The 25,957-nt window shown below is 46.9% G+C and overlaps 1 protein-coding gene across 1 annotated transcript; it reads right to left on the minus strand.

Moving 5' to 3' along the window:
• Nucleotides 1-1,406: 1,406 nt before the first annotated feature.
• On the minus strand, nt 1,407-25,246 carry LOC121292377 (olfactomedin-4-like). The gene is made up of 6 exons (XM_041214226.1): nt 25,126-25,246; nt 13,810-14,015; nt 7,050-7,280; nt 3,455-3,596; nt 1,976-2,209; nt 1,407-1,855 (listed from the first exon to the last, which is right to left on the minus strand). The coding sequence occupies exons 1-6, from the start codon at nt 25,244-25,246 to the stop codon at nt 1,407-1,409; spliced, it is 1,383 nt and encodes a 460-aa protein (XP_041070160.1).
• Between the last annotated feature and the right edge of the window lie 711 nt (nt 25,247-25,957).

Raw genomic sequence — 25,957 nt, forward strand, 5'->3', positions numbered from 1 at the left:
GGAGGGGTGGAGATAGATAGGAAAATCATCCCATAGAACTCCCATCTAGAATAGCCCACTTTGGAGTAACCTTTGTAGATGGTTTCCTTGGAAAAGTTCTCAGCCAGTCAATAAAGAGATCAATTATCTTTGGCGAGGCAGAAACAAAAATAACTTATAAAGTAGATATAAAGTAGATTTGGATTTTATTATATGTTCCTGTTCAGTTGAGTTACAGAATGAAACTTCTCAGATGTTGAAAAGGTGAGCAGCACCTTTATGTTATATTTGATTGGACTACTATGCTGCATAAACTATTTCTAGTGGGTTGGTATAACATGAAGGTAGGGATAACCTCAAAAAACCTTTCTTCATCACAGGACAGGATAGAGGTGGAATAGAGGACAGGACCATGACTCGGATCCAGACGTTTGCAAGCAGGCTGTCTAGTCCAGAGCCAAGCAAGTTATCTGAGTACAGTGCTTAAGATCCTTGCATATACCTGATCAATGAAAATGCAAGTAGGCCAATGGTCTGAGTCTGATAACTCGCAGTTATCAATTTCCAAAGTAAGAGGACCCAGTAGCAAAAATAGCTGACACTTTAATTCTCAAACAGAACTGGGGATTAATTGAGTTGTTTGGGCTCTTGGTTACTAAACTGTTCCTTCTGAGGGATGGGAAGAATTTGACATCATTCATTTAGCTTGGTTCCTGCCCCGAAACACCCCCTCTCCCCCAAAGATGTCTGCACAGAGAACAATTGAGGAGAAGTCTGAAAGTTCCTGGTGCACCAGGACCTGCGAGCTTGGCATGGCAGGAAATTAATGTTGTCACCTCTGTCAATTAGCCTGCAATTGGTAGAAAGGTCGAACTTGTCGTTCACGTCATTGACGCCAGACTCCCAAAGCAACTCTTCTCGGAATTCAGTTGTGGCAGGAGACTCCCAAGAGGACAGCGGAACTGTTTTAGGGATGTCCGCAAAGCATTCTTGAAAAGTTCAGACATCTCTGCCCACTCATGGGAGTCCCTGTCTTGTGACAGGGACTTGAAATGGAGAAACTTAAGAGACTTCATCGGGAGCAGCAGAGGCAAAGTTGAGGTGCCGGGGAGAAGGAACAAATCTCCAAACAACCTATTTACCCACCTGCCCCGCATGTGGCAGAATCTGCAGATTGTATTATTAGACTTAGCAGCTGTCTGAGAACCCATCGAACCAGACGGAAGCAAGTTATCCTCGATCCCGAGGTATTACCTAAGAAGAAGAAAGGTAGATGTTGAAAAGGCGGAAAATTAAGCCTTGAAAGAAAAGTATTTTGTTGTGCTGATTGTCCATATATATCATATTGAAATGGGGGAAGGAAGGGCAATGATGCATCAAGGTTCTTGGGATATATTTAATTGAAATGAATTAACTTGAATTTATCATTAAGGCTCTTTAGGTTTGAACTCAAGGTTATAAAAGATCATGTAGCCATCATTGAATATGTACAGTTTGTGATTTGAAGGATTGTAGTGGAGACATATGATATTTTCAGACTTCTTTTCAAAAGGGATGTTGATAAAACTGTCCTTTCCTGTCTTTGTATTGAAAGTGTAAAATATCTCTTCCATTTGAGTTGTCAATGTCCGTGTCACGCAGAGAACTCCACAGAGCGTGAAGGCACTGCTGGCTGCCCTTTTGAACTGATTGGTCTCCCAAGTGGCCTCCACAGTAAAGGATTCTTCATTGATTTTATTCATTACAATGTTGCCTTTGCCTTTTACAGTGGCATATATCACCCACAGCCCATTTTCATCAACGGAAAAGTCAAGAATTTGATCGTCAGAAGAGCTGTATGAGAATCTATTTCCAGTGACTGCATCTTCTAACTGAACTAACTGATATTAGTATGGAGATGATGCATTTGCTGTCGTGATATATCTGTTATCAACATTATAATTACAGTAAAAATAATTATTAAGCATCACTATGTCAGAACCATAACCAGGAGTACCTATTGCAGGAGACTGAAAAGACTCTCCGAGAACTAAATGTGTGTAGTCTGAGTAAAGTAGATACTGGTCCATTATCAGAAATCCATTCTGGGAAGTGACCCAATACATGTTCTTTCTGCCAGGGGCCGGATTAGGGTCTTTCCCCCATGCGCCATATCGATAGGATCCTTGGTAGATTCTTTGCATGACAAATGGTTTGCTCATGTTTGCAATTCCTCCATGTTCACAAGATCCTGGTGGGAGAAAGGATAGGATACAAAAATAACTTGAAGGCTGATTAAATCTTCTAATCTCTCAGCTGGTGTTTTTTAAAATGTGCCTTTCCTTTTTATTCATGGGATCTGGATGCAACTGGCAAGGCCAGCATTTATTGCCCATCCCTAATAACTCAGTGGTTTGTTAGGCTATTTCAGAAGGCAATTAATAGTCAACCACATTGCTGTGGATCTGGAGTCACATATAGGTCAGACTTAGTGAGGAAAGTAGGTTTCCTTTCTTAAAGGATATTAGTGAATCAGGTGTATTATTATGACAGGCCAGTAGTTTCGTGGTCACCATACTAGCATTTTATTATAGATTTATTTAATTAACTATATTTAAACCCTCTGGGTGTCATGGTGGGATTTAAAGAGCATTAGTCTATGCTTCTGGATATTCAGTCTGTAGGTTATTTTTTCCTAGAACCTGTAAACTGTAGAACATCTTCCCTTGCTCAGTCTTCCCTTCCTAAATTTGTAGGATTTCAAACCACCTCGGACAGACTGAGAACCAGACCCCACAGCTGGAGAGCATTAACCTCATACTGTGTGGCAAGGAATCGTCCTTGTCTAATTTTGAGGCAAGGACAGCACCACGTTTATAAAAAGCTTGCATATTTATTTATTGAGAAATGATTAATAATGGGTGGTTGAAGTTGATATCACCCACCACCACCTTCCCCCCGCCGCCCATGAATGTATTTATTATAAAAAGAAAATGGAGGTAGTGGAGAAGGTGCAAAAGGGATTTACAAGGTGATACAGGAACTGGGAGGTTATACTTATCAGGAAAAACTGAACTGGCTGGGTTTCTTTTCTCTCGAAAAGAGAAGGTTTAGGGGTGACCAGATAGAGGGCTTTAAAATTATGAAGGTGTTTGGTAAGGTAGATGTAGCACAGATGTTTCCACTTTTGGAGGGGACTAAAACTAGGGGTCATAAGTACAAGATAATCACCTATAAATCCAACAAGGAATTTAGGAGAAACTTCTTTGCCCAAAGAGTGATTAGAATGTGGAACTTGCTACCACTTGGAGTAGTTGAGGCAAATAGCATAAATACATTAAAGGGAAAATACATGAGAAAAGCAATAGAAGAATATGCTAACAGAGTTAGATGAAGAGGGGTGTGAAGAGATACATGTGGAAAATAAGCACCAAATAGACCAGTTGGTCTAAATGACCTATTTCTGTACTGTAAATTCTATGTAAGATGTCATTACCAAAATCTCCACCCTGGGATCCATTTTGAAGTTTCTGACATTCCTCTGGATGCTGTTGCAGTTCCTGAATTTCACGCCGCATTAGGAGCACATTGTTCTTATAGTGTTCCAGCTGGTTGGTGATGGCAGAAGTGTTTTGAATCTGAAGGTGCATTCAAATTAGTAATATTCTTCATGTCCATGTCAGTAACATTCAATACTGCATTGCTGAGGCTCTTTTCCCTAGAAAATTGAAAGGTGACATGATTAGAAGTCTATACAATTAAGAGTTTGATAGGGTATATGTCAGTAGGACATTTCCATTTGTGGAGGACTCAGGGACCAAAATTAGTGATCATAAATATAAAATAGCCATCAGTAAATCCAATGAGCAATTCGGGAGAAACTGCCTTACGTAGAGAGCAGTTAGAATGTAGAACCTGCTACCAAACAGCGTGATTGAGGCAAATAGTGTAAATATATTTAAGGGGAAACTAGATAAACATAGAAAATAGTAGCAGGAGTAGGCCATTCGGCCTTTCGAGCCTGCTCCGCCATTCATTATGATCATAGATGATCATCCAACTCAAGAGCCTGCTCCTGTTTCTCCCCATATTCTTTGATCCCTGTCGCCCCAAGAGCTACAGCTAACTTTCTTGAAAACATACAATATTTTGGCCTCAACTACTTTCTGTGGTAGCAAATTCCATAGGCTCACCACTCTCCAGGTGAAGATATTTCTCCTCATCTCAGTCCTAAGTGGTCTACCCCGTATCCTCAGACTGTGACCCCTGATTCTGGACTCCCCCACCATTGAGAACATCTTTCCTGCATCTACGCTGTCTAGTCCTGTTAGAATTTTATAGGTTTCTATGAAATCCCTCCCTCATTCGTCTGAACTCCAGCGAATATAATCCTAATCGACTCAATCTCTCCTCATATGTCCATCCCGCCAATCCAGGGATCAGTCTGGTAAACCTTCGCTGCACTCCCTCTATAGCAAGAACATCCTTCCTCAGATAAGGAGATCAAAACTGCATACAATATTCCAGGTGTGGTCTCACCAAGGCCCTGTATAATTGCAGCAAGACATCCCTGCTCCTGTACTCGAATTCTCTTGCTATGAAGGCCAACATACCGTTTGTCTTAAAAACAAAAAACTGCGGATGCTGGAAATCCAAAACAGAAACAGAATTACCTGGAAAAACTTAGCAGGTCTGGCAGCATCGGCGGAGAAGAAAAGAGTTGATGTTTCGAGTCCTCATGACCCTTCCACAGAACTGAATGAATATAAGGAGAGGGGTGAAATTTAAGGTGGGGAGGGTGGGGGGGCTGTGGGAGAGAAGTGGGGTGGGGGGTGGTGGTGTGGTTGTAGGGACAAGCAAGCAGTGATGGGAGCAGATAATTAAAAGATGTCACAGACAAAAGAACACAGAGGTGTTGAAGGTAGTGATATTCTCTAAACGAATGTGCTAATTAAGAATGGATGGTAGGGCACTCAAGGTACAGCTCTAGTGGGGGTGGGGTGGAAAGACTAGCGGGGCATAAAAGATTTAAAAATAATGGAAATAGGTGGGAAAAGAAAAATCTATATAAATTATTGGAAAAAACAAAAGGAATGGGGAAGAAACAGAAAGGGGATGGAGGAGGGAGTTCAAGATCTAAAGTTGTTGAATTCAATATTCAGTCCAGAAGGCTGTAAAGTGCCTAGTCGGAAGATGAGGTGCTGTTCCTCCAGTTTGCGTTGGGCTTCACTGGAACAATGCAGCAAGCCAAGGACAGACGTGGGCAAGAGAGCAGGGTGGAGTGTTAAAATGGCAAGCGACAGGGAGGTTTGGGTTATTCTTGCGGACAGACCACAGGTGTTCTGCAAAGTGGTTGCCCAGTTTACGTTTGGTCTCTCCAATGTAGAGGAGACTGCATTGGGAGCAACGAATGCAGTAGACTAAGTTGGGGGAAATGCAAGTGAAATGCTGCTTCACATGAAAGGAGTGTTTGGGCCCTTGGACGGTGAGGAGAGAGGAAGTGAAGGGACAGTTGTTGCATCTTTTGCGTGGGCATGGGGAGGTGCCGTAGGTGGGGGTTGAGGAGTAGGGGGTGATGGAGGAGTGGACCAGGGTGTCCCAGAGGGAACGATCCCTATGGAATGCCGCTGAGGTGGGGGGGTTGATTAGGATTATATTCGCTGGAGTTCAGAAGAATGAGGGGGATGTCTTCTTTACCACCTGCTACACCTGCATGCTTACCTTCAGCAAGTGGTGTACGAGGACACCCATGTCTTGTTGCACACTCCCCTCTCTCAATTTATAACCTTTCAGATAATAATCTGCCTTCCTGTTTTTGTTACCAAAGTGAATAACCTCACATTTACCCACATTATACTACATCTGCCATGAATTTGCCCACTCAGCTTGTCCAAATCACACTGAAGCATCTCTGCATCCTCCTCACAGCTCACCCTCCCACCCAGCTTTGTGTCATCTGCAAATTTAGAGATATGACATTTAGTTCCCTCATCTAAATCATTAATATATATTGGGGTCCCGGCACCAATCCCTGTGGTACCCCACTAGTCACTGCCTGCCATTTGGAAAAAGACCCGTTAATTCCTACTCTTTGTTTCCTGTCTGCCAGCCAATTTTCTATCCATCTCAATACTCTACCCCCAATCCCATGTGCTTTAATTTTACATGCTAATCTCTTATGTGGGACTTTGTTGAAAGCCTTCTGAAAGTGCAAATAAACCACATCCACTGGCTTTCCCTCATCAACTCTACTAGTTACATCCTCAAAAAATTCCATTGATTTGTCAAGCATGATTTTCCTTTCATAAATCCATGCTGAATTTGTCCATTTCTGCCACTGTTTTCCAAGTACTCCATTATTAAATCTTTTATAACGGACTCTAGAATTTCCACCACTATCGACATAAGGCTGACTGTTCTATAATTCCCTGTTTTCTCTCTACCTCCCTTTTTAAATAGTGGGGTTACATTAGCTACCCTCCAATCTGTAAGAACTATTCCAGAGTCTATAGAATCTCAGAAGATGACCACCGCTGACCAATAAGTACATAAGGGAGAAAGAAATAGAATTAAATGCTGATAGAGTTAGATGAAGAAGGGTGAGAGGAATTCAGGAGAAATTTCCTTATGCGGGGAATGATTAGAATGTGGAACTTGTTACCAAATGGAGTAGTTGAGGTGAATAGTATAAAAGCATTTAAAGGGAAGCTAGATAATCACCTGAGGAAGAAAGGAATATGTCGATAGGGTGAGAAGAAGTAGGGTAGGAGGAGTCTTGTGTGGAACATAAAGTCTGACATCGACCAATGTTTCAAATGGCCTGTTTCTGTTCTGTAAATTCCAAATAATTGCATCAGGAGCCATTTGAGATCATTTATGTTTATGAACCTTCTTCTTCCCTGCCACTCCACACCACCAACCCCCGTACTATACGATTGTCATTTTTAAAACAAACCGAAACGGGATAGGGTAACAAAACTGGGAAAAACACATTGTCTTGAATGTGGCTGGTGTTCTATTATTTGTTTTGCTCATGAGGAAAACTTGCAAAAAGTTTCATAACTAATGGGCGGAATCTTGAAGGGTCTTGCCTGCTGGCTGGTGACCTGGCAAACCGCACTGCTTCTTTTCGGGAAGGCCTGGCAAACCAGAAGCCAATCAGGAAGTCGCAAGGCCAGTGGCGGGCCTTCTCCTGGAATCAAGGCCCAGTTAGGAGAAAAGATAGATAGAATCAAGGTGGAAGTCTTGCTTACGAAGATGCCGGCAACTCTTGTGCTCAGCAGGGCCACTGACTGCTGCCAGAAGGATAGGCACCGGAGACCCTGGATCGTGGAGCAACGCAGGCCACAGCTAAATAACTTTTCGGGGGGGATTGGGGGTGTCACGGGCTGAGGGGTGCGGAGGGTCGGCAGCAAGGGCAGGTGGGGCGGCTCTCAGCGGGCTCTTCACTTCCCGATGTTCAGGCCCTCAATCAGGCACTGAGTGATTGAGGGACCATGCCCCTGACTCCCACTTTCCCAGGAGGTGACAAACTGGCCGCATGGTTTTAGCTGCCATGCACATTGCATGGTGACAGGTGTGCCTGCAGTTGGGTTAATACCAGTGGCAGCAGGATGAGGTCCTTAAATGGTCATTAATTGGCCACTTAAGGGCTTCAATAGGCAGTGGGGAGGGAAGGTTGATCATGGACCTTTCCACGGAAGTGGGAAGGTGGTGAGGTTCCGGAGCACCTTATCCTGCCTAATTACATGCCTTTCCAGTCTCCAAATTCACCACCAACGAGAGAAGTTTCCACCCATTATCTATACACCACAAGACAGCAAAGGATGAGGACAATATGAAATTTTGTTTTTTTTAAAAAACTTTTGGTCTCCAGTCTGCATTTTGAAAATTTCTGAGCAGCCTACTCCAAAAGCAGACTGTCCAGTCCATTCCCTTGTTTTTCCCCCATTATCCTGATTTTCTTTTCCTTTCAAATCTTTACTCTTTTGAACAATTGAATTTGCTTTCATCGCTCCAGATCATAACTTTCTGCATTTAAAAAAAAATTCGCCTTATTTTCCTTCTGGTTCTTTTGCCAATTACCTTATCTCTCTCCTCTGGTTACTAACCCTCAACAACATGAACAACTTATATTGATGCAGCGCCCTTAAAATAATGAAACATCCCAGAGCACTTCACAGGAGTACTATAAAACAAAGCATGACACTGAGCCACATAAGGAGGTATTAGGTCAGATGACCAATATCTTGAATATCTTGATCAAAGAAGTAGGCTTTAAGAAATAACTTAAAGGAGGAAAGTGAGGTGGCAGAAAGGTGTAGGTAGGGTACTTCAGAGCTTGGAGCCTTGGCAACTGATGGTAGAGAAATTATAATTGGGAATGCACAAAAGGCCAGAATTAAAGGAGCACAGATTTCTTGAGGATAGTAGGGTTGGAAGGGATTATAGAGATAGGGAGGGGTGAGGCCACGGAGAGGTTTGAAAACAAGGATGAGAAATTTAAAATCAAGACGTTGCTTAACTGAGAGCTAGCCTAAGCACAGGGTTGCTGTTGGAGTAGAGATGGGGAAGTAGAGATAGGAGAAACGATAGATAGAAATGAAGTGCTGAATAAGTTGGCATCAATCAAAGGTCACCCAGTTCAAATGGAATGCATCCTAGGCTGCTGAGAGAAGTTGGGATGGAGATGGCAGAAGCTCCGACAATGATCTTTCAATCTTCCAAGGATTGCAAATGTTACTAATATAAAAGCAAAACACTGCGGATGCTGGAAATCTGAAATAAAAACAGAAAATGCTGAAAAACCTCAGCAGATTTGGCAGCATCTGTGGAGAGAGAAATAGTTAACATTTCAAATCGGCGTGACTCTTCACTTGCAAATGTTACACCCTTGCTCAAAAAAGAGGGGAAGGATAAACCTGGTAACTACAGACAAATCAGTTTAATGTCAGTGGTGGGAAAACTGCTATGTATCAATGTCAAGAACAAAAATAATTCTCTGGATTAATAAGGGATAAAGAACATGGATTTGCAAAGAAACAAAACGTGTCTGATTGAATGAGCTTTTTCATGAGGTAATATTGATGAAGAATGTTGTATTTATGGGTTTTCAAGGGCAATTAAGAAAATATCTCATAACAGACTTGTTCAGAAAATAGAAGCACATGGTATTAAGGAGGCAGTGGTAACTTGGGTGTGTAATTGTTTAAGGGAGAGGGCACAGAAAGTAGTGGTGAACAAATATTTGTTTCATTAGAGGGAGATATGCAGTGGGGTCTCCCAAGGTTCATTGGTATTGGGACTATTGATTTTCTTGTTATATATGAATGATGAACTTAGGTATATGGTGTGCAATTTTGAAGTTCACCGATGGTACAAAACTTAGCATGTAGTAAATAGTGAGCATGATATTAGCAGATCTTAGGGGTACTGGTGAAATGGGCAAACACATGGCAGATAAAATTTAATGTGGATAATAGTGAAGTGATGTACTTTTGGAGAAAGAATATAGAGAGGCAGTGTAATCAAAATTTTGAAGGGGTAGTGTGCAAGAACAAAGGGACCTGGGGGTGCATATTCACAAATCTTTAAAGATGAAAGGGAAGTTGAGAAAGCGATCAAGAAAGTGTATGGGATACTTGGCTTTGCAAATAGTGACATTGAGTACAAAACAAGGAAATTATGGTAAACCTACACAAATCAGTTGAAATATTCTGTAAAATTTTGGGCATAATTTAGAAAGGATGCCAAGGCTTTGGATAGGTTACAGTGAAGGTTTACTTGAATAATAACAGGGACTAAGGAGTTCAGTAATGTGGAGATACTGGAGAAGCTGGGATTTTTCTCCTTAGAGCAGAAAGGGTTAACAGAAGAACTAATAGGAGTGTTCAACTTATGAGGAGTTTTGATAGAATGAGTAGAGAAGAACTGTTTCATTGGAACTGGGTCAGTAACCATAGGTCATAGATTTAAAATAATTGGCACAAGTGCAAGAGGGGAAATGAGGAGAAATTTCTTCACATGGAGGGTTGCTATGATCTGGATTGCACCATCTGAAAGGGTGGTGGAATCAAATTCTATAGGAACTTATAAACGGCTTTTGGACATCTTTTTTATTCATGGGATGTGGGCGTCGCTGATTAGGCCAGCATTTATTGCCCTTGAGAAGATGATGGTGAGCTGCTTTCTTGAACCACTGTAGTCCTTATAGTGTAGGTATACCCACGGTGCTGTTAGGGAGGGAGTTCCAGGACTTTGACCTAGCGACAATGAAGGAACAGCGATGTATTTCCAAGTCAGGATGGCGAGTGACTCGGAGGGGAACTTCCAGGTAGTGGTTTTCCCATGTGTCTGCTACCCTTGTCCTTCTAGATAGTAGCGATCATGAGTTTGGAAGGTGTTGAAAGAGCCTTGGTGAATTCCTGCAGTGCATCATGTAGATAGTACAAACTGCTGCCACTGTGTGTCGGTGGTGGAGGGAGTGAATGTTTGTGGATGGGAGGCAGTGGTAGCTTGTACTTGAAGAGAATTAATTTATAGGTTTATGGGGGTAAAGGCTGGGGAGTGGGATGAAATTCTGAATTGTAAGATTCTACGGCAGGATTTTCCCTGTGGGCTTCTGAACCCCACCGTCAGGCTGAAATGTGGGTCAGAAGCCTGCAACATGTGAGCAACAGTCACTTTTGGTGATTTTCCCCAGGATGGCCAATTAATGGTCAGAGAGATGGCTTGCAATCCAATTAAGGATGACAGGTCGGCTCTCAAACCTTGAGGGCTTGAAAGGAGCAGCTGGCAGTGATGGCAGATAAGTAAGGGAATCACAGAATTGTTATGCTGCAGAAGGAGGACATTCAGCCCACCGTGTCTGCACTGGCTCTCTGAATGAGCAATATGATTCAGTGCCATTCTCCTGTCTTTTCCCCGTACCCTTGCACACTGCTACTATTTAAATAATCATCTAATGCCCTCTCGAATGCCTCGATTGTACCTACCTCCACCGCACTTCCAGGCAGTACATTCCAGACCTGAACCACTCGCTGTGTGAAAAAGCTTTTTCTCACCTTGAATTTGCTTCTTCTGCAAATCACACAGTTATAAGGCCTCCAGAGCACCTGAACCTCTAACTTCAAGGATTTGAAGGGGGCAGATGGGACAATGAGAATGTTGTTAATGTAGTGATGTCGGAATGACATTAAAATTGTAATCATAAGGTAAATCTATGCCCTCTCATTCTTGATCCTTTCACGAGCAGCAGTAATTTCTCCTTATCTACTTTGTCCAGTCCCTCACGATTTTGAACATCTCTAACAAGTCTCCTCTTAGCCTTCTCCTCTCCAAGAAGAACAGTCCCAACTTTTCCAATCTACCTTCATAACTGAAGTTTCTCAACCCTGGAACCATTTTTGTAAACCTCTTCTGCACTCTCTCCAATGCATGCACATCCTTCCTAAAGTGTGGCACGCAGAACTGTACACAATATTTCAGCTGAGGTCTAACTAGAGTCTTCTACAAGTTCAGTATAACCTCCCTGCTCTTGTACTCTATGCCCCTATTAATAAAGCCCAGGATACTGTAAGCTTTATTAACTGCTTTCTCCACCTGCTCTGCCACTGTTAATAACCTATGCACATATGCACCCAAGTCCCTCTTCTCCCGCAGACCCTTTAGAGTTGTACCCCTTATTTAATATTGTCTCAATGTTCTTCCTACCAAAATGAATCACCTCACACTTCTCTGCATTGAACTTCATCTGCCACCTGTCTGCCCACTCCACCAACTTGTCTATGTCCTTTTGAAGTTCTACGCTGCCCTCCTCACAGTTTACAATGCTTCCAAATTTTGTATAATCTGCAACCTTTGAAATTATCCTCTGCACACCAATATCTAGACCATTAATATATATCAGGACAAGCAAGGGTCCCAATACTGACCCCCGGGAACTTCACTGCAAACCTTCCTCCAGCTCAAAAAATATCCATTAACCATTACTTGCTGTTTCCTATTACTCAGCCAACTTTGTATCCATGTTGCTACTGTCTCTTTTTGTTCCATGAGCTATAACTTCTCTCACAAGTCCGTTGTGTGGTACTGTATCAAATGCTTTTTGGAAGTTCACATATACCACATCAACAGTATTGCCCTCACCAACCTTCTCTGTTACCTCTTCAAAATACTCCAGCAAGTTAGTTAAACATGATTTTCACTTAAGAAATCCATGTAGTCTCCTCCTAATCAACCCACATTTTTCCATGTGACTATTAATTTTATCCCAAATAATTGTTTCTAGAAGCTTCCCCACCATTGAAGTTAAAATTGTCTGTAATTGCTGGACTTATCCGAACAACCAAGGAACTCAGTCCTGGCTCTGTTCTGGTACAACCTGTCTGACTTGTACAGATGCCATCTCCCCCAGAGCCAGTCCCAATGTCCCAGGAATCTAAAGCGCTCCCTTCTGCACCATCTTTCCAGCCACGCATTCATCTGCCTTATCCTCCTATTTCCGTACTCACTTGCAAGTAGCACTGGTAGTAATCCGGAGATTACTACTTTTGAGGTCCTGCTTGCTAATTTTCTACCTAGCTCCCTAAATTCTGTCTGCAGGACCACATCCCCCTTCCTACCGAAATCATTGGTACCAACATGGACCACGACATCTGGCTGTTCACCCTCCAACGAAGAATGTCTTGCAGCCGCTCGGTGGCACACTTGACCCTGGCACCAGGGAGGCAACTACCATCCTGGAGTCACATCTACAGCTGCAGAAATGCCTGTCTGTCCCCCTAACATATCTCCTATCACTACTGCTCTTCCTTTCTTCTTCCTCCCCTCCTGTGCAGCTCATGGTGCCACAAACTTGACTGTGACTACACTCCTCTGAGGAACCAACACCCTCACAGTATCCAAAACAGAAAACCAATTAGGGAGCGGGACCCCAGGGACCTCCTGCACTACCTGCCTGCTTCTCTTGTACTACCTGATGGTCACCCATTCTCTTTCTGCCTCTATGCTCCTAACCTGCGGTGTGACCACCTCTCGAACATGCTATTCATGTAGCTCTCAGTCTTGCAGATGTGCCACAGTGACTCCAGCCAGCTCCAGTGATTCCAAGGAGACTGAGTTTCAAAATGGAGGCGCCCTCTCTCCAAATGTTTTAAACTTATGCTAAAAAATGGCTGTGCAGCCAGGCCAGGGGGGTGGGGGGTGTGGGGTGTGGGGGGGCGGGGGGGTGGGGGGGGGGTGGGGGTGCCTCACTACGTGACAGCCTGCGGCTGCTACAGCATCCAGGCAGGTGGGGAGGGCCTTTAGGCCTGTCTGGAACACTAGCTTCCTGACCTGTGCCAGGAGGCTGCTTCCATGCAGCTAAACTGGCTCCATCTCCTGCAGGAACCTGACTGCAAAATTCCAATCAACCTCCTTTAATTGTCCTTAATAGGCTCTTAATGAGCCTGGTTAGCTGCCTGCTATGTGCAGGTGGATACCCCTGTTGTCCCCCTATCCCACCTCCATAAAAAGTGACCCACGGCAGGGTGGAGTGGGGGAACTGGCACATTTGCCAGTGCCGATGTTTTCATCGCTGGTCTCCACCCGCACCATCGTTCCCATCTCTGCTCCTGGCAGGGCCTAAAACTCAAGCCCTGTTATTCTATATTGTCATTCTAACAGTTTTGTCAACTTGATCTGCCACCTTGGAAGATTTGTTTATGATCTTATGTCATATTATTGCTTGGTGTGGTGGACCCTATGTTCAGTGAGGTCACATTGTCAAACAACTATACCTTATATATTCAATATAGAGAAAGTTCAGTCACTGCTGCATTAACTTATATCTCAACGGTATCACATAATCACTTCCTCAAACAGAGTTTCGAACACATGACTGTCTCCCTGAACCGACTGCATTAGCTCGGCGATGAGACGTTCCATCTCTTTCAGTTCCGCATGCAGAAGCTCAAAGTTGAGCTTGGTGAAAGTGTCTTCAATGTTCTCCATTGCTTTGAGCTGCTCAGTCAGATTCACCAATTTGTCTTCATACTGAATAAGCACGCTCTCGTATGCTTCAAACTATCAGGGTTCAAGATTTGTTAGGAAATAGAGATAGTTTAAGTTATATTGGTATTTGTAGGTGTTAGGAATGAATTTTAGCTTTAAAGTTTAAGTTTGATTTGTATTTCTGTATCTGTGTGTTAAGAAAAGGTCAAGTTCAGTTTTAGTTTCACTTTTAAAAGTGCCTGCATTTCTAATGAGAATTTACAACTGTAAGAGAAGTGAAACAAATAGAAGAGTAGAAAAACTGGGCCAGCAGTTATCTTCAAAACCAACTGAACTCAAACTGCTTCCAAATCAAACTGCCATTTCTAGTTTCTTGTGTGTGTGTCTGTGGGAGGAACCTGCCTCTCTGGACACCTGTTGCTAGGCAGAAGCAGCCTAGAAGGCTCAGAAAGCCAGTTCCAAGCTAAAGTTGGTTGAAAGTAGTTGCCAGAGAGAGACTGGAGCAAAAGGGACAGATAGCAAATCCCAAGCTAAAGAAGAAAGTCCCCAAAATCCAGGTGAGTGGAACAGGAGAAAGTCCCATGCAGACCTTGCAGTCAAAGGAAGGAACTTGAAAAAGACCCTGTTCAATGAAGCTAAGAGTGACGGGCAGAGAAAGGCTCCAAGCTTCATGCTTAAAGCTCCAAGCTGCAGGAAGCAGAGTCAAAGTGATATAAAGGTTTGTGAGAAGTCAGAACACCCAAAGAAGCAGCTGAAGGTCAGTTACTCTTTGCTATGGGTATGTGAAGCAGTGGTATACTGTTGACAGCTGAATCAATGAAAGAGGGAGCATGGAGGAAAGCTTGAATGCTTGCAGTGACCCAGGGGAGAGGAACATTGGAAGGAGAGTTCAAAACCTGTAGGTGAACCCTTGCAGAAGGCGTCTGAGAGAAAGCACCGGTTTGGGAGAAGATTCTAAGGCAAGTTCTTGGAGAGTGGAGATTGGAAACCCTCCTGTGAAAGATGGAGTTCAGTGAGACTGGTTGGCTCATGGTGTAACAAGTGTCTGGGGTGGCATCTGTCACTTGGTTTCAGAGTGTGGTGTGTCTGACCACAGGTTGCCAATTGGTTTACATGGACTGCATTTGCTGTGAACATTAGAGTATAAGATAGCTTTTGTACCTTTTGTTATCCTTACAAATCCGCACATATCGGTAAATGTATAGTTGTGGGTGAAGGAGTATTGTAATATAGTTCATCTTTTCTTGTTTAATAAATGTTTTATGCTTTTGTTAAAAGTTTATTAGCTGACTCCAGTGACTCTGCTCAGTAGCCCGTCTCCACATATCTAAACAAACAAATAAAAGTTGGGTAAAAGCAAAATACTGCAGATGCTGGAAATCTGAAACAAAAACAGAAAATGCTGGGAAAACTCAACAGGTTCGACAGCATCTGTGGAGAGAGAAACAGAGTTAATGTTTCAAGTCTGTATGATAGGAAAAGGGTCATATGGACTCAAAGCGTCGAGTGGAATTTTTCCAGCCCGCTGGCGGAGGCATGAAGGCAGGTCACGATCATCTGCTCAGCCCGCCAACGGTGGGCTGCGTTTCCCATCGGTCAGTGGGGAGCTAATTGTAGTACATTAGCATATGATTAAAAATCCATCCCGCCAGGCTCTTGGAATCCTGCCGTACTGTCCATCCACGTCGGCAGGAAAGCACGCCGACGTGTTTCATAACAGCATGCAGACGACATGTACTTGGCAGCGTTCAGTTTGGGGGAACTGAGCAGCAGTGTTCTCCACAGCTCGCCTGTTGTTTACAGGCCCCAGGCGCAGTGGGGTGGGGGCAACAGATGGCTGGCCCTGGAGGCTACAGCTGAGGAGGGGATGGTATCCGGGAGCAAGTGCTGGCCAACCTCGGAGGTGACTGCTGAGGGTGAGGGGGGGGGGGTGGAGGGGGTTGTCCAAGGGCAGGTGCTGGCCAGGCTTGGAGGTGGATGCTCAGAGGGGTGGGCGGGGGTGCCTCGGGACAAGTGCTGGTCAGCCTCGGAGGCGACTGCTGAGGGGGGTGGTCAAGTGCTGCCCTGACGCTAATCCCATGCACAGGCAATCAAGGTGGTGGGCAGGGTAAGTGAGGGGAGTGGCCATGCATTAGGGACACATGTATAAACTGACCATGCCTCTGCAACTAAGACAGATCAGATGCAGCCACAGTGATATGACTGGGGTCAGGCTCCTAGCCTGACCGCCACATGCTAGCAATGCCGAGGCACCACAGGGTAACCAAGCGCTCCACTCACTGAACGTGAGTTGGTATGCAACCACCAGAAAAGCATCCTGCAGATATGCGCACGGTTTCCAGGGAGTGTGCATGACACCTACATCCTGAGTCATCGCAGATCCCTGCAGTCTTCCTGGTTCCACAGAGGCTGTAGGGTTGGCTCCTTGGGGACAAAGGCTACCTGCAGAGGCCGTGGCTGATGATACCCATGTGGCAGCCTCAGATTGCAGCAGTGCGATGCTATAATGTGTCTCATGCAGCAGCTTGCAACTTGGTGGAGCGGACCATCCGGATGCTGAAGATGCAGTTCTGGTGCTTGGACTGGTCTGGTGGAGCCCTGCAATACAGTCCACAGAAGGTGTCACGCATCGTTGTCTGCTGTGCCCTTTACAACCTGGTGCTGCAATGGGGAGAGGAGCTGGCTGAGGAGGAGATGGAGGAGCTGCACATCTGCTCCGATGAGGAGGACGCCGACAGGGATAAGGGTGAGGGGGTCCTCGGTGGTGACGACGACGGTGATGAGGCTCTCGCACTGGCTAGATGAGGCAGGCGCACTCAGGAGTCCCTCATAGCTGCCAGATTTGTGGAGGATGATGATGACATGCAGTGAGCTGTCCCCATAGATCCTCACATTGCAGTTGTGAACTTTTGACTCCAGTCTGGCTTATGGCAGTACCAATACCCTCTGTGAGTATGCTCCTGTTATGAAGATGCAGTGGAGGCCTTAAGAGTTGCTTGATCACTGGAAGATGATGACAACATGCGGTGAGGACACTCCATAGATCTTCACATAGCCTCTGAGAATGTCTGACTCCTGTCTGGCTGAGGGCAGCTTGCTTGCGCTCCATGATCAGGGCCATCTCAGAGATGCAGCCATGAAACTTTAAATGCATCTGATGCTGTGTCCGCCTTCAGCACCTCAGCTCTTCAGGAGCTGGTGCACAGCATCACTGGTCGCAGAAACTGGTGTGATGGGGGCCAGCCCATCATAAACCTGCTGAGAGCACACAGAGTGTATGGGAGAACTCTATGGCGCCTGCCCACTACATTCTGACAGCAATGACCAGTACTGTCGAGGTGCAGGCATCAGTAACGTTTCCAGGGAGTGTGAGGCTGAACCATCACTGTGGTCTGAAGGCTGCACAGAGCACAGGGAAGAGTCCCTGGACTGAGACACCTGCCTTTTATCTTGTGCAGAAAGGTTTCACATCTGAGTGACAAGAACACTGCTCATCAGAACAAGGAGCCACAGGTAGGGTGACATTCTTGGGAGTTTATTGACTATAGTGAACAAGTATGTACAAGTGATCAACACCAATGGCCAGGCTGTGCAACTACTTTTACCTAACTTTCCTAACCCGGCCGCTACGTCTTGGTGCTCCCTGGAGATCCACAGCGGAGGTGGAGGCAGACTATGACACCCTGTCTGTGATGACTTTGGCGGGCATCCTCTAGAGGGCAAAGGCTTGGAGGGCCCCAGTCCTGCTTTGTGGCAGTGGCACCCTTCTCGGCCTGTGAAGCTGGATCTGCGGAGGTCACAGGAAGCTGGGATTCAGATGGGCTGGTCACTTCCAGAGTCATCTGGGTGGATGGCCCCGGAGTGTGCACCTGCTGATCCTCCTCCCTATGGGTGTCCAAGGGCCCCCGGCTGACTCCATGAGCGGAAGAGGTGCTGGAGTGAGATTGAGCTGCCAAGCACCCCTCTCACGTACACACTGTTGGAGGCCAATTATAGCATCAGCAATGGAACTAAGCAGTGCAGGAGTGATGTCCTGCATCAAGGTCTCCATGGCGGCTGCCATCCTGCCAGTGTTGACATCGGAGTGTTGCAAAGCCAATGTTATCACCTCAGCCTGAAGATGGACAGACTTCTCCATTGTGCCTTGCAATCTGAGGAGTGCAGTGGACATCCCTTCCTGCTGTTCCCTAGCTTGCCCTTGCAGCCCCAGCAACTGTGACATGACCAAGTTCAGAGGCTCGTCGTCTGACTTGGACTCAGCAACGCTTTGGCCTCTAGCAATTTTTCAAGTGCTGGGGACCCGGGAAGTCCCTGGCTCCACCTGCTGTGGATCAGAAAGTATGATGTGTTCACCAGATTGTGATCCCAAGGCTACTCTAAAGCTAGGTCCCACCGAGGTGTGTGCCTCTGCGCTGGTGGAGGGTGTGGGTGAGCGCTGTGATGGGACTTCAGGGAGGGTGCCATCAGATTCCTTTTCAGAGGCTTCTTCGGAGCTTGATTGGAGATCCTGGGTCATGGACTCTGTCGGCTGTTTGGCAGATGTGCCTGCGAAAGCAAGGGGAGACAATTGGTGCATGGCAGTGGCCTGTGAAAGAGGACACATCACTCACGGCATGGTCTTCTGATGGATGTTGCACCGCTGGATCCTCACTTTGGTAGAAGCGCTGACCTCACTGTCAGCACAGGACCGGTCCCAGTTATCACCGGCCAGCTAGATGGCTGTTTCGAATTCTGTCAGAACTTTGATCTCTGGCATCTCTCCACCTTCCCCTCCTATTGTGAGCCAGTTTGTCCTGCATGGATAGAGCTGGGGAGAGTGTATCAGGACTCTTGCCGGGCCAGATGATAAGTATGCCTGGCCTGCGTGGGTGGTGTGGTCCCATGGACGGGATGAGGACAATGACGGTGTGTGGGAAGGAGTGAATGGTGATGTCCTTGCACTGGCAGTGAGTGAGGGCCGGTGGATGTGTGAGGGGTTTGTGAGTGTATGAGTTTGGACTGATGAAAAGAGTGACTTACCTTGGTGGAATGGAGGAGATCATTCAACCTTTTGTGGCACTGGGTGGCTGTCCTCCTCTGTAGGGTGTTCACACTGACCACTGCTGCCACCGCCTCCGAAGCCGGGTTGGTGACATTGCTACCCATCCTGCAGCCAGAGCAGGGGTAGAGCAAATCCCGTCGGGCTTCCACGGCATCCAGCAGTTGCTTGAGGGGCCCAATGTTGAAGCGGGGGGCTGCAGCCTTTTTGCTTTTGCTGGCCATGTCTCCTGGACAGCGGTGGTGAGCTGGTGGTGATGAGTGCTTTGCTGGCGGCTGCCTTTTAAAGATGGCGGCCAGCATGATGCAACAGCAGGGTGATAGCGAGCAAGTGAATGAGTGTCTGCCCGCCATGGAAATGGCGTGTTTCCCAGGAATGCATAAATAATGAGGTTGGCTTGGGAAGAAATGGCATGAAAACCCGCCATTTTCATCAGAAGGTAGGACTCCATTTTACCCACCCACTACCGCATTTTGTGCAATTCTGGGAAAATTCCACCTGTTTCTCTCTCCACAGATGCTGTCAGACCTGCTGAGTTTTTCCAGCAAATAAAAGTTAGAATCTATCAAATTGGGTTCCACCCTGGGATCAGGCTTGTCCAGTGGTCACCTCAGCTGGGGGTCATAACAATACTCAGATAACAAAGAATCTTTATAAGTCAAGAAAGCATGAATATGTAAATATTTTAATTTTGATATAACTAATCCTTTCCCATTAGTGTTTGCTGTGCCTGAGCAAAATCACCAACCACAGATCAATGTTAGTTGGTGAGAGAGAAGGGTGGGTTCTGAGCTCTAAGCTCTAATTAAGGGTGCAGCACTGGTGCTCCTCTTTACACAGGAGTCAATATGCAAAATGGAGCTGCTATTTTTTTCTGGTCTGGTGCTTTAGATCTGGATCCCCAAGTGGACATGGCATCCATTGTTTGGTGTGTGTGCTGGGAGCGTGGCATTGTGGAGGTCAGAGCCAAGAAAATTCCCGACATAGGAATTCCCTCTTTCTGACCCCACCCCTTCTGACATTGTGGACAGAATTTTCTGGCTGGCAGTGGGACAGAGCGGGAGCAGGCGCGGGCGGGCATGGACCCAATCGCCGCCGGCAATCAGGTCTGCACCGCCATTTTAGGCAGGTGGGCCAATTAAGGCCCAACGGCGTGAATCGCGGCTCCCGAGGACAGCGGGAGTGAGCGGGCGGCGGGACTGCAGTGACTGCTGGGTCCAATGGTGACCCAGCGGTCTGTTTTAAAAAGTTGTTACAGTCTTTCCAAGGCTGTGAATCGTGGCCAGTGGAAGGGCTCCCCAGAGCGCTGCTGGTGAGCAGGCCAGGCAGGAGGGTATGGCAGGGGGGGGCACTGTGCCCCTCATTTTTCTGATGATTGCCTCGCTGCCTTCCTCGAGGAGGTGACAGTATGGTGGGAGGTGCTGGTTCCTCAGGACGGGAGGAGCAGACCCCCCCCCCCCTCCTACGTGACCAAACGTGCCTGGGAGGAGGTGGTGGGGGTGGTGAGCTCCCGCGATGTGGTGCGATGCACCTGGATCCAGTGTCGTAAGCACTTCAACATCCTCTTGTGCTCGGGAAAGGTGAGGACAATGTTGGCATTGGTCACTTAACCCAGCAAATAGCACCCCCCCCACCCCCCTCAAGTCCGAGTGTAGTATCTGCATTCAATCATTGACGGCATGTGTCCTTTGTTGGGTTGGCTGGCAGATATTGCCCATGCTGAGGCCACCATGAGAGGATGGTGAAGAGATGGATTCAGCCCCCGCAGCATGTGGTACACTGAGACCCACATTACTGTTTTGGGGGCACCCTGGAGGAGCTGCACCTAGGGTCTGTGCTGGAACTCCAGGACATGTCAAAGTCAGGGTGATGACATTTTGGGAGGAGAGCTTTAAAGTGGCGTTGGCACTGATCGATCTGCTCTCCTCTGCGCTTCACGTGCTTGCGCCTCCTTGCTATGGAGGGTTAGACTGTGTGGTGCCTAATGTGATGTAGGCAGCATTTGGCCAAGGGGGTGGGCGGGGGGTGGGGGACAGGCCTAGCATCTTTGTGTGATTGCTCGGCAGCAGCGGTGTGAGGAGGCACTGGAGTCCTGCAATTTCTCATTCTGGTTGGGGTGGACCGTCCGCGAAGAGAATCCAGGCATAAGTAGCACTAATCAATGTTCTTCTCTCCTTTTCAGAAGAGTGCACATAATGCCGCCGAGCGGGTGAGGACTGGCGGCAGCCCGGCACAGTTGGCAATTCTCAGCCAATTTGAGCAGGAGGCTCTACATTTGGAGAGGTGCCATGCACCCACATCCACCGGTGTTGATGAGGCTGGTGTGCCATGGGCAAGTATGTGTGCCCAGCAGTGAGGTCACCATTGTTCTCCCAGCAGCCATGGCAGCGCTGAATGTTTATTGATTGTAGTTTGCAACATGGATTGACCATTGCTTATGGAAGGATGAGCGCATAATGATCCGGAGGACAGGGATGCACATTGACATTGTCTCCACGTTAACTGATCCAATGTCCTTGTTCTTCCTTTCAGCATCAGCGGAGCAGGGCCGGGAGGAGGAACAGCAGAGGCCCCCTCTCACACCTGAGGGCCCTGAAGTCTCACCAGCATCACACCATTCTGCCAGGCAGGCACCAGCGCAGATACTAGCATCTCGGTGGGAATTAGAACATCGGCTAGTGTCCCGGGGCACATCGGTGAGGGCATTTCACAGTCGCTGGAGGAGCTGGCAGAGACAGAGAGTGCCCATGGCACCAGCAGTCAGAGGACTGCAGGGGACCAGGCACATGCTCAAGTTGGTGCCTGATGATGTGCCTCTGGAGTCATCTGCGACGCAGCAAGCGCAGGAAATGCGGCCGGGTGTGCTGGAGCATCTGGTGGAGATACATGAGGCTATGCTTGGCTTGGTGTCCGTGACGGAGGAGACTATGCAGACTATCGTCGAAACAATGAGCCTCATGCCTGAGCGCCATACGTCCTCCATGGGGAGAGTGGCAACTCTTGTGGAGAGGCTCCTCCAGGAGACCCTTCAGGGCTTCCTGGGGATGCGCTCAGAGCAGCAAGCCCTCACATTGGCATAGACCTCAGCTGGTCATTGCCAATGTGGAAGATGGTCTGGGCACTAAGTTTCCCAGCTCAGTGCCCATCCATTCATGGTGAGCAGGGAGGTCCAAAGCGACCTCACGTCGGCGTAGTAGCTGTCTGTTGTCTCTGCGGGCTCCTCTAAGGGTACTCTGGATGAGGGCGGCAGCTCCTCCAGCCCTCATAGAGTCACAGAGGCCTTCAGCACAGAAAAAGGCCCTTCAGCCCAATGCATCTGTGCTAGTCAAACACCTAACTATTCTAATCCCATTTTCCAGCACTAGGCCTATAGCCTTTTATGCCATGGCATCGCAAGTGCATATCCAAATACTTCGTTGTTATGTGGCCCCTCTGCCAGTGACCATTGCATCCGGTGAGGTGGCAACAACTGGGGAGATGCCAGATGTGGAACTGGTAGCTCCCTCCCAGGTGGGGCCAGCACAGGCTCCATGGGCCAAAGGACGACCGCCAAGTTCATTGAGGACAGCAGATTGAGCAGGCTGTCTCAGATGCCACTCCCAGCGAGGGGTCAGCAAGTCATAGCACCAGAAAACGTTAACATTAGGCACACCACAGGTTCATCATTGGTGCTTTTATGTTGGCCCACAATGTGGTCTTTATGAGTTGGCGTGATTTTTAACACCTTTGTCATTTTGTTTCATTAAGTTTCTTTGCTTGTAATATTAAATTCAGACATGTGACCATGGCTGAGGGTGCCTCTTTTCTTCTGAAGGTGGATGGTTTCCAATAATGTGGGACATTCAGCTTTATGAACAAGGACTTTAGTTAATGTTCCTAACCAGGCAGATTTTGCACTTAGGTATCGTGTATGGAGCCTACAGCCCAGGCTTGTCCTGGAGGTCCATATATGGTGTGCTAGCTGAAGGTTCATTGGATTAAAGCCTCCCGGGTGTCCCTGCCTCCTTGGAGTATGCCCGGCTCAGCGTCTACCCCCTCAGCATTTCCTTGTGCATGTTCATCCTCAGACTCACTGCTGGAGTCATTGTGTGTAGCTGCAGCCACTGCGTCAACATCTTCATCATCCACTACATAACCCCTTTCCAGCACAAGATTGAGGAGAGCACAGCATGCAACCACTATCAGTGACACACGATATGGGGGGTACTGGAGTGCGCCCCCTGAGCAGTCCAGGATCGGAAGCACATCTTGAGAAGACCAATGGCACTCTCCCCACAGCCCTTGTGGAGGTGTGACTCTTATTGTACCGCTGCTCAGCTTCTGTTCTTGGATGGCGGAGAGGTGTCATGAGGCACCTTCTGAGGGGATAGCCCTTGTCACCCAGCAGTCATCCATCAAGCTGGGCTGGAGCACTGAAGAGCCCCAGAACCAGGGTGTGTCTGAGGATGTAGATATCGTGGGAGCTGCATGGGTACCTTGTAGAATCAGATCACACACTATCTGCACATTCATGGAGTGGAAGCCCTTCCTGTTGATGAAGGCACTGGGCTCACTTGCTGGCGCCTTGATGGCCACATGTGTACAGTCTATTGCACCCTGGATGCTGGGGAAGCCAGCAATGGCCGTGAAGCTTCTGGCTCGCTGTATCTGGCTTGCCTGGTCCCAACAGTAGTGGATGATGGTCAATGCACGCCTGAACAGAACGTCTGTAACCTGCTTGACACAAGTGTTGACAGCTGATTGGGAGACACTGCAAAGATCACCCACCAACCCCTGGAAGGAGCCAGAGGCATAGAAGCTGAGGGCAGCTGTGAGCTTCAGAGCCACTGGCATGGGGTGTCCACCCACACAGTTAGAGGAGATCTCAGGCCCAATCACCTGACAGATATAGCTGACTGTCTCCCTTGACAGATGGAGCCTCCTTCGGTACTGCATCTCAAACATATTGAGGTAGCTGCTTCACCGCCCGAATACCCTGGCAGCATCTTCTGCAGCCCCTTCCACCTTGGACTACCTCTTGGCCTGGCATCCCTTGTGCCTGCACCTGACCTCCCAAAGGTGGCTCCCCCAGAGGCTGAATGTGGACTCCTGGCCTCCTCCCCCTTCTATCCCTCCCCTCCTCCTCAGAGGAGGTGCCTCCAGTGGAGAGTTCAGCTCCCATTCCCAGGCTAAGGGAAGGCTTCCTGAAACCTGCAGGCCCAAAAGAGATTCCTCACTGCAGAGTGCTGAGCGGAAGCTTGTGAGTCCCGACAAAGCAGCTGGTATGGGTTTTGAAGTATAGCAGATCACACAGGCAAGTTTCAGTAACTTTGAAAAAACAATATTTGACAGAGCACACTCGCCACCCCACTGAGCCCTCTTAACCCGCCTGTGGATGAGGTTTATACAAATGTGTCCTAACCGCCTGTCCGTTGTGCCCATGCGCCAATCTGAAGACTGCACGGCGCCAAAAAATCAGCATTGGTGCAAGGGCCTTAAGTGGCCCGTTAATTAATGGCGGGCATGCATCGGAGATCAACGTGTGCGCGTGCCCAACGAAATATCGCGATGGTGCACGGTGACGTCGGGACGCTCGCCTAACGTCACCGCACGTCATTTTACATGCAGGCGTGCAGGGCCCACCCCCACATGCCAACCGGAAAATTCTGGCCGATGCGTTATATTGGAAGAGGACAGAGGTTCTGCCCCTATCAAACCTGAGCAGAAACTGAAGTGTGAACCAGAGCACGGGCCTTGGGCAATTTTCTAACTCCTCCATTGCTCTCCTAGCAGATGTAAACAAAGAATTACAGGCCCAAATGTCAAATTGATAGAATCAATGAATAGGCGCAATTGGACAAGTTGGTAACCAAATTAATAGCCGTAGTGTAATTGGTCCACTAATGAGGCCAAACATCTGTCTATGGGATATTTTTGGGGGCACTCGAGCGAAGTTTTTTTTTCCATTTCGCCATGACCTGATTTAATCAAAATCACTTGGAGCTGCTGTAAGAGACAAAGAACTATAAATATACTTATGAAAACTTTGATGATAATATTAGCAAACAATGCTAATTAGCTCAAATAGACTACATGAAGCAAATCAACACAAATAATTATCAGCACAAATTTTTTACCTTTGAGATTTCAGCTCCCACTTTCTGAGAGGTTTTGGTAGGCCAGTTGCAAATTTTTGACTTTTTCAGCTGGGAATGTTGTATTGGGCAGGAAAACTTTACACATGCACTGTCCATCTCCAATAACATTGCCTTGCTGCATGGGCTGAAGAATTCATAGGTTGAAGAGAATGGGAACTGTCAGAGCTAGATTAGTGCGAGGTTACCCAACGAGTTACAAATGTCCTTTGTGATTTTCAAGTTCTACCCAACTGCCAATTGTTCAGAATATTTAAATAGAAATATATAATTAAAGTTACATTCATATGAAATGATGACAAAGGCCAGGGAAGGAATCAAGTTGCAGCTAAGGAAGAAAGTGGGTAAAAACCATCTGGAAAGAAACAGTTTAGGTGTGTGGAACACCATAGAGACAAATGCAATACTTTTCATAGGCTCTTATTTTATCAATGTTATGCCATAAGACCATACAATATAGGAGCAGAAGGACACCATTCGGCCCATTGAGTCTGCTCCGCCATTCAACAAGATCATGGCTGATCTGATAATCCTCAACTCCATTTTCCTGCCTTTTCCCCATAACCCTTGATTCTCTTACTGATTAAAAATCTGTCTATCTCAACCTTGAATATACTTAACGACTCAGCCTCTACAGTCCTCTGCGATAAAGAATTCCACAGATTGACTACCCTCTGAGAGAAGAAATTCCTCTTCATCTCTGTTTTAAATGGATGACCCCTTACTCTGAGATTATGCCCTCTGGTCCTAGACCCTCCCACAAGGGGAAACAACCCCTCAACATCTACCCTGTCAAGCCCCCTAAGAATCTTATATGTTTCAATAAGCTCACCTC

The sequence above is a fragment of the Carcharodon carcharias genome, chromosome 20 (genome assembly GCF_017639515.1).
Source record: "Carcharodon carcharias isolate sCarCar2 chromosome 20, sCarCar2.pri, whole genome shotgun sequence".
NCBI lineage: Eukaryota > Metazoa > Chordata > Chondrichthyes > Lamniformes > Lamnidae > Carcharodon > Carcharodon carcharias.

What these genes read in the sequence shown, in the direction of transcription:
- LOC121292377 (XM_041214226.1), bottom strand. Translation starts at nt 25,246, where the DNA reads ATGCAGCAAGGCAATGTTATTGGAGATGGACAGTGCATGTGTAAAGTT. An exon ending in GCCAGGTCACCAGCCAGCAG is followed by an intron (nt 3,597 to 7,049) that starts GCAAGACCCTTC and finishes ATGCACCTTCAG; the next exon opens with ATTCAAAACACTTCTGCCAT. An exon ending in TTTTCAGTCTCCTGCAATAG is followed by an intron (nt 1,856 to 1,975) that starts GTACTCCTGGTT and finishes AATATCAGTTAG; the next exon opens with TTCAGTTAGAAGATGCAGTC.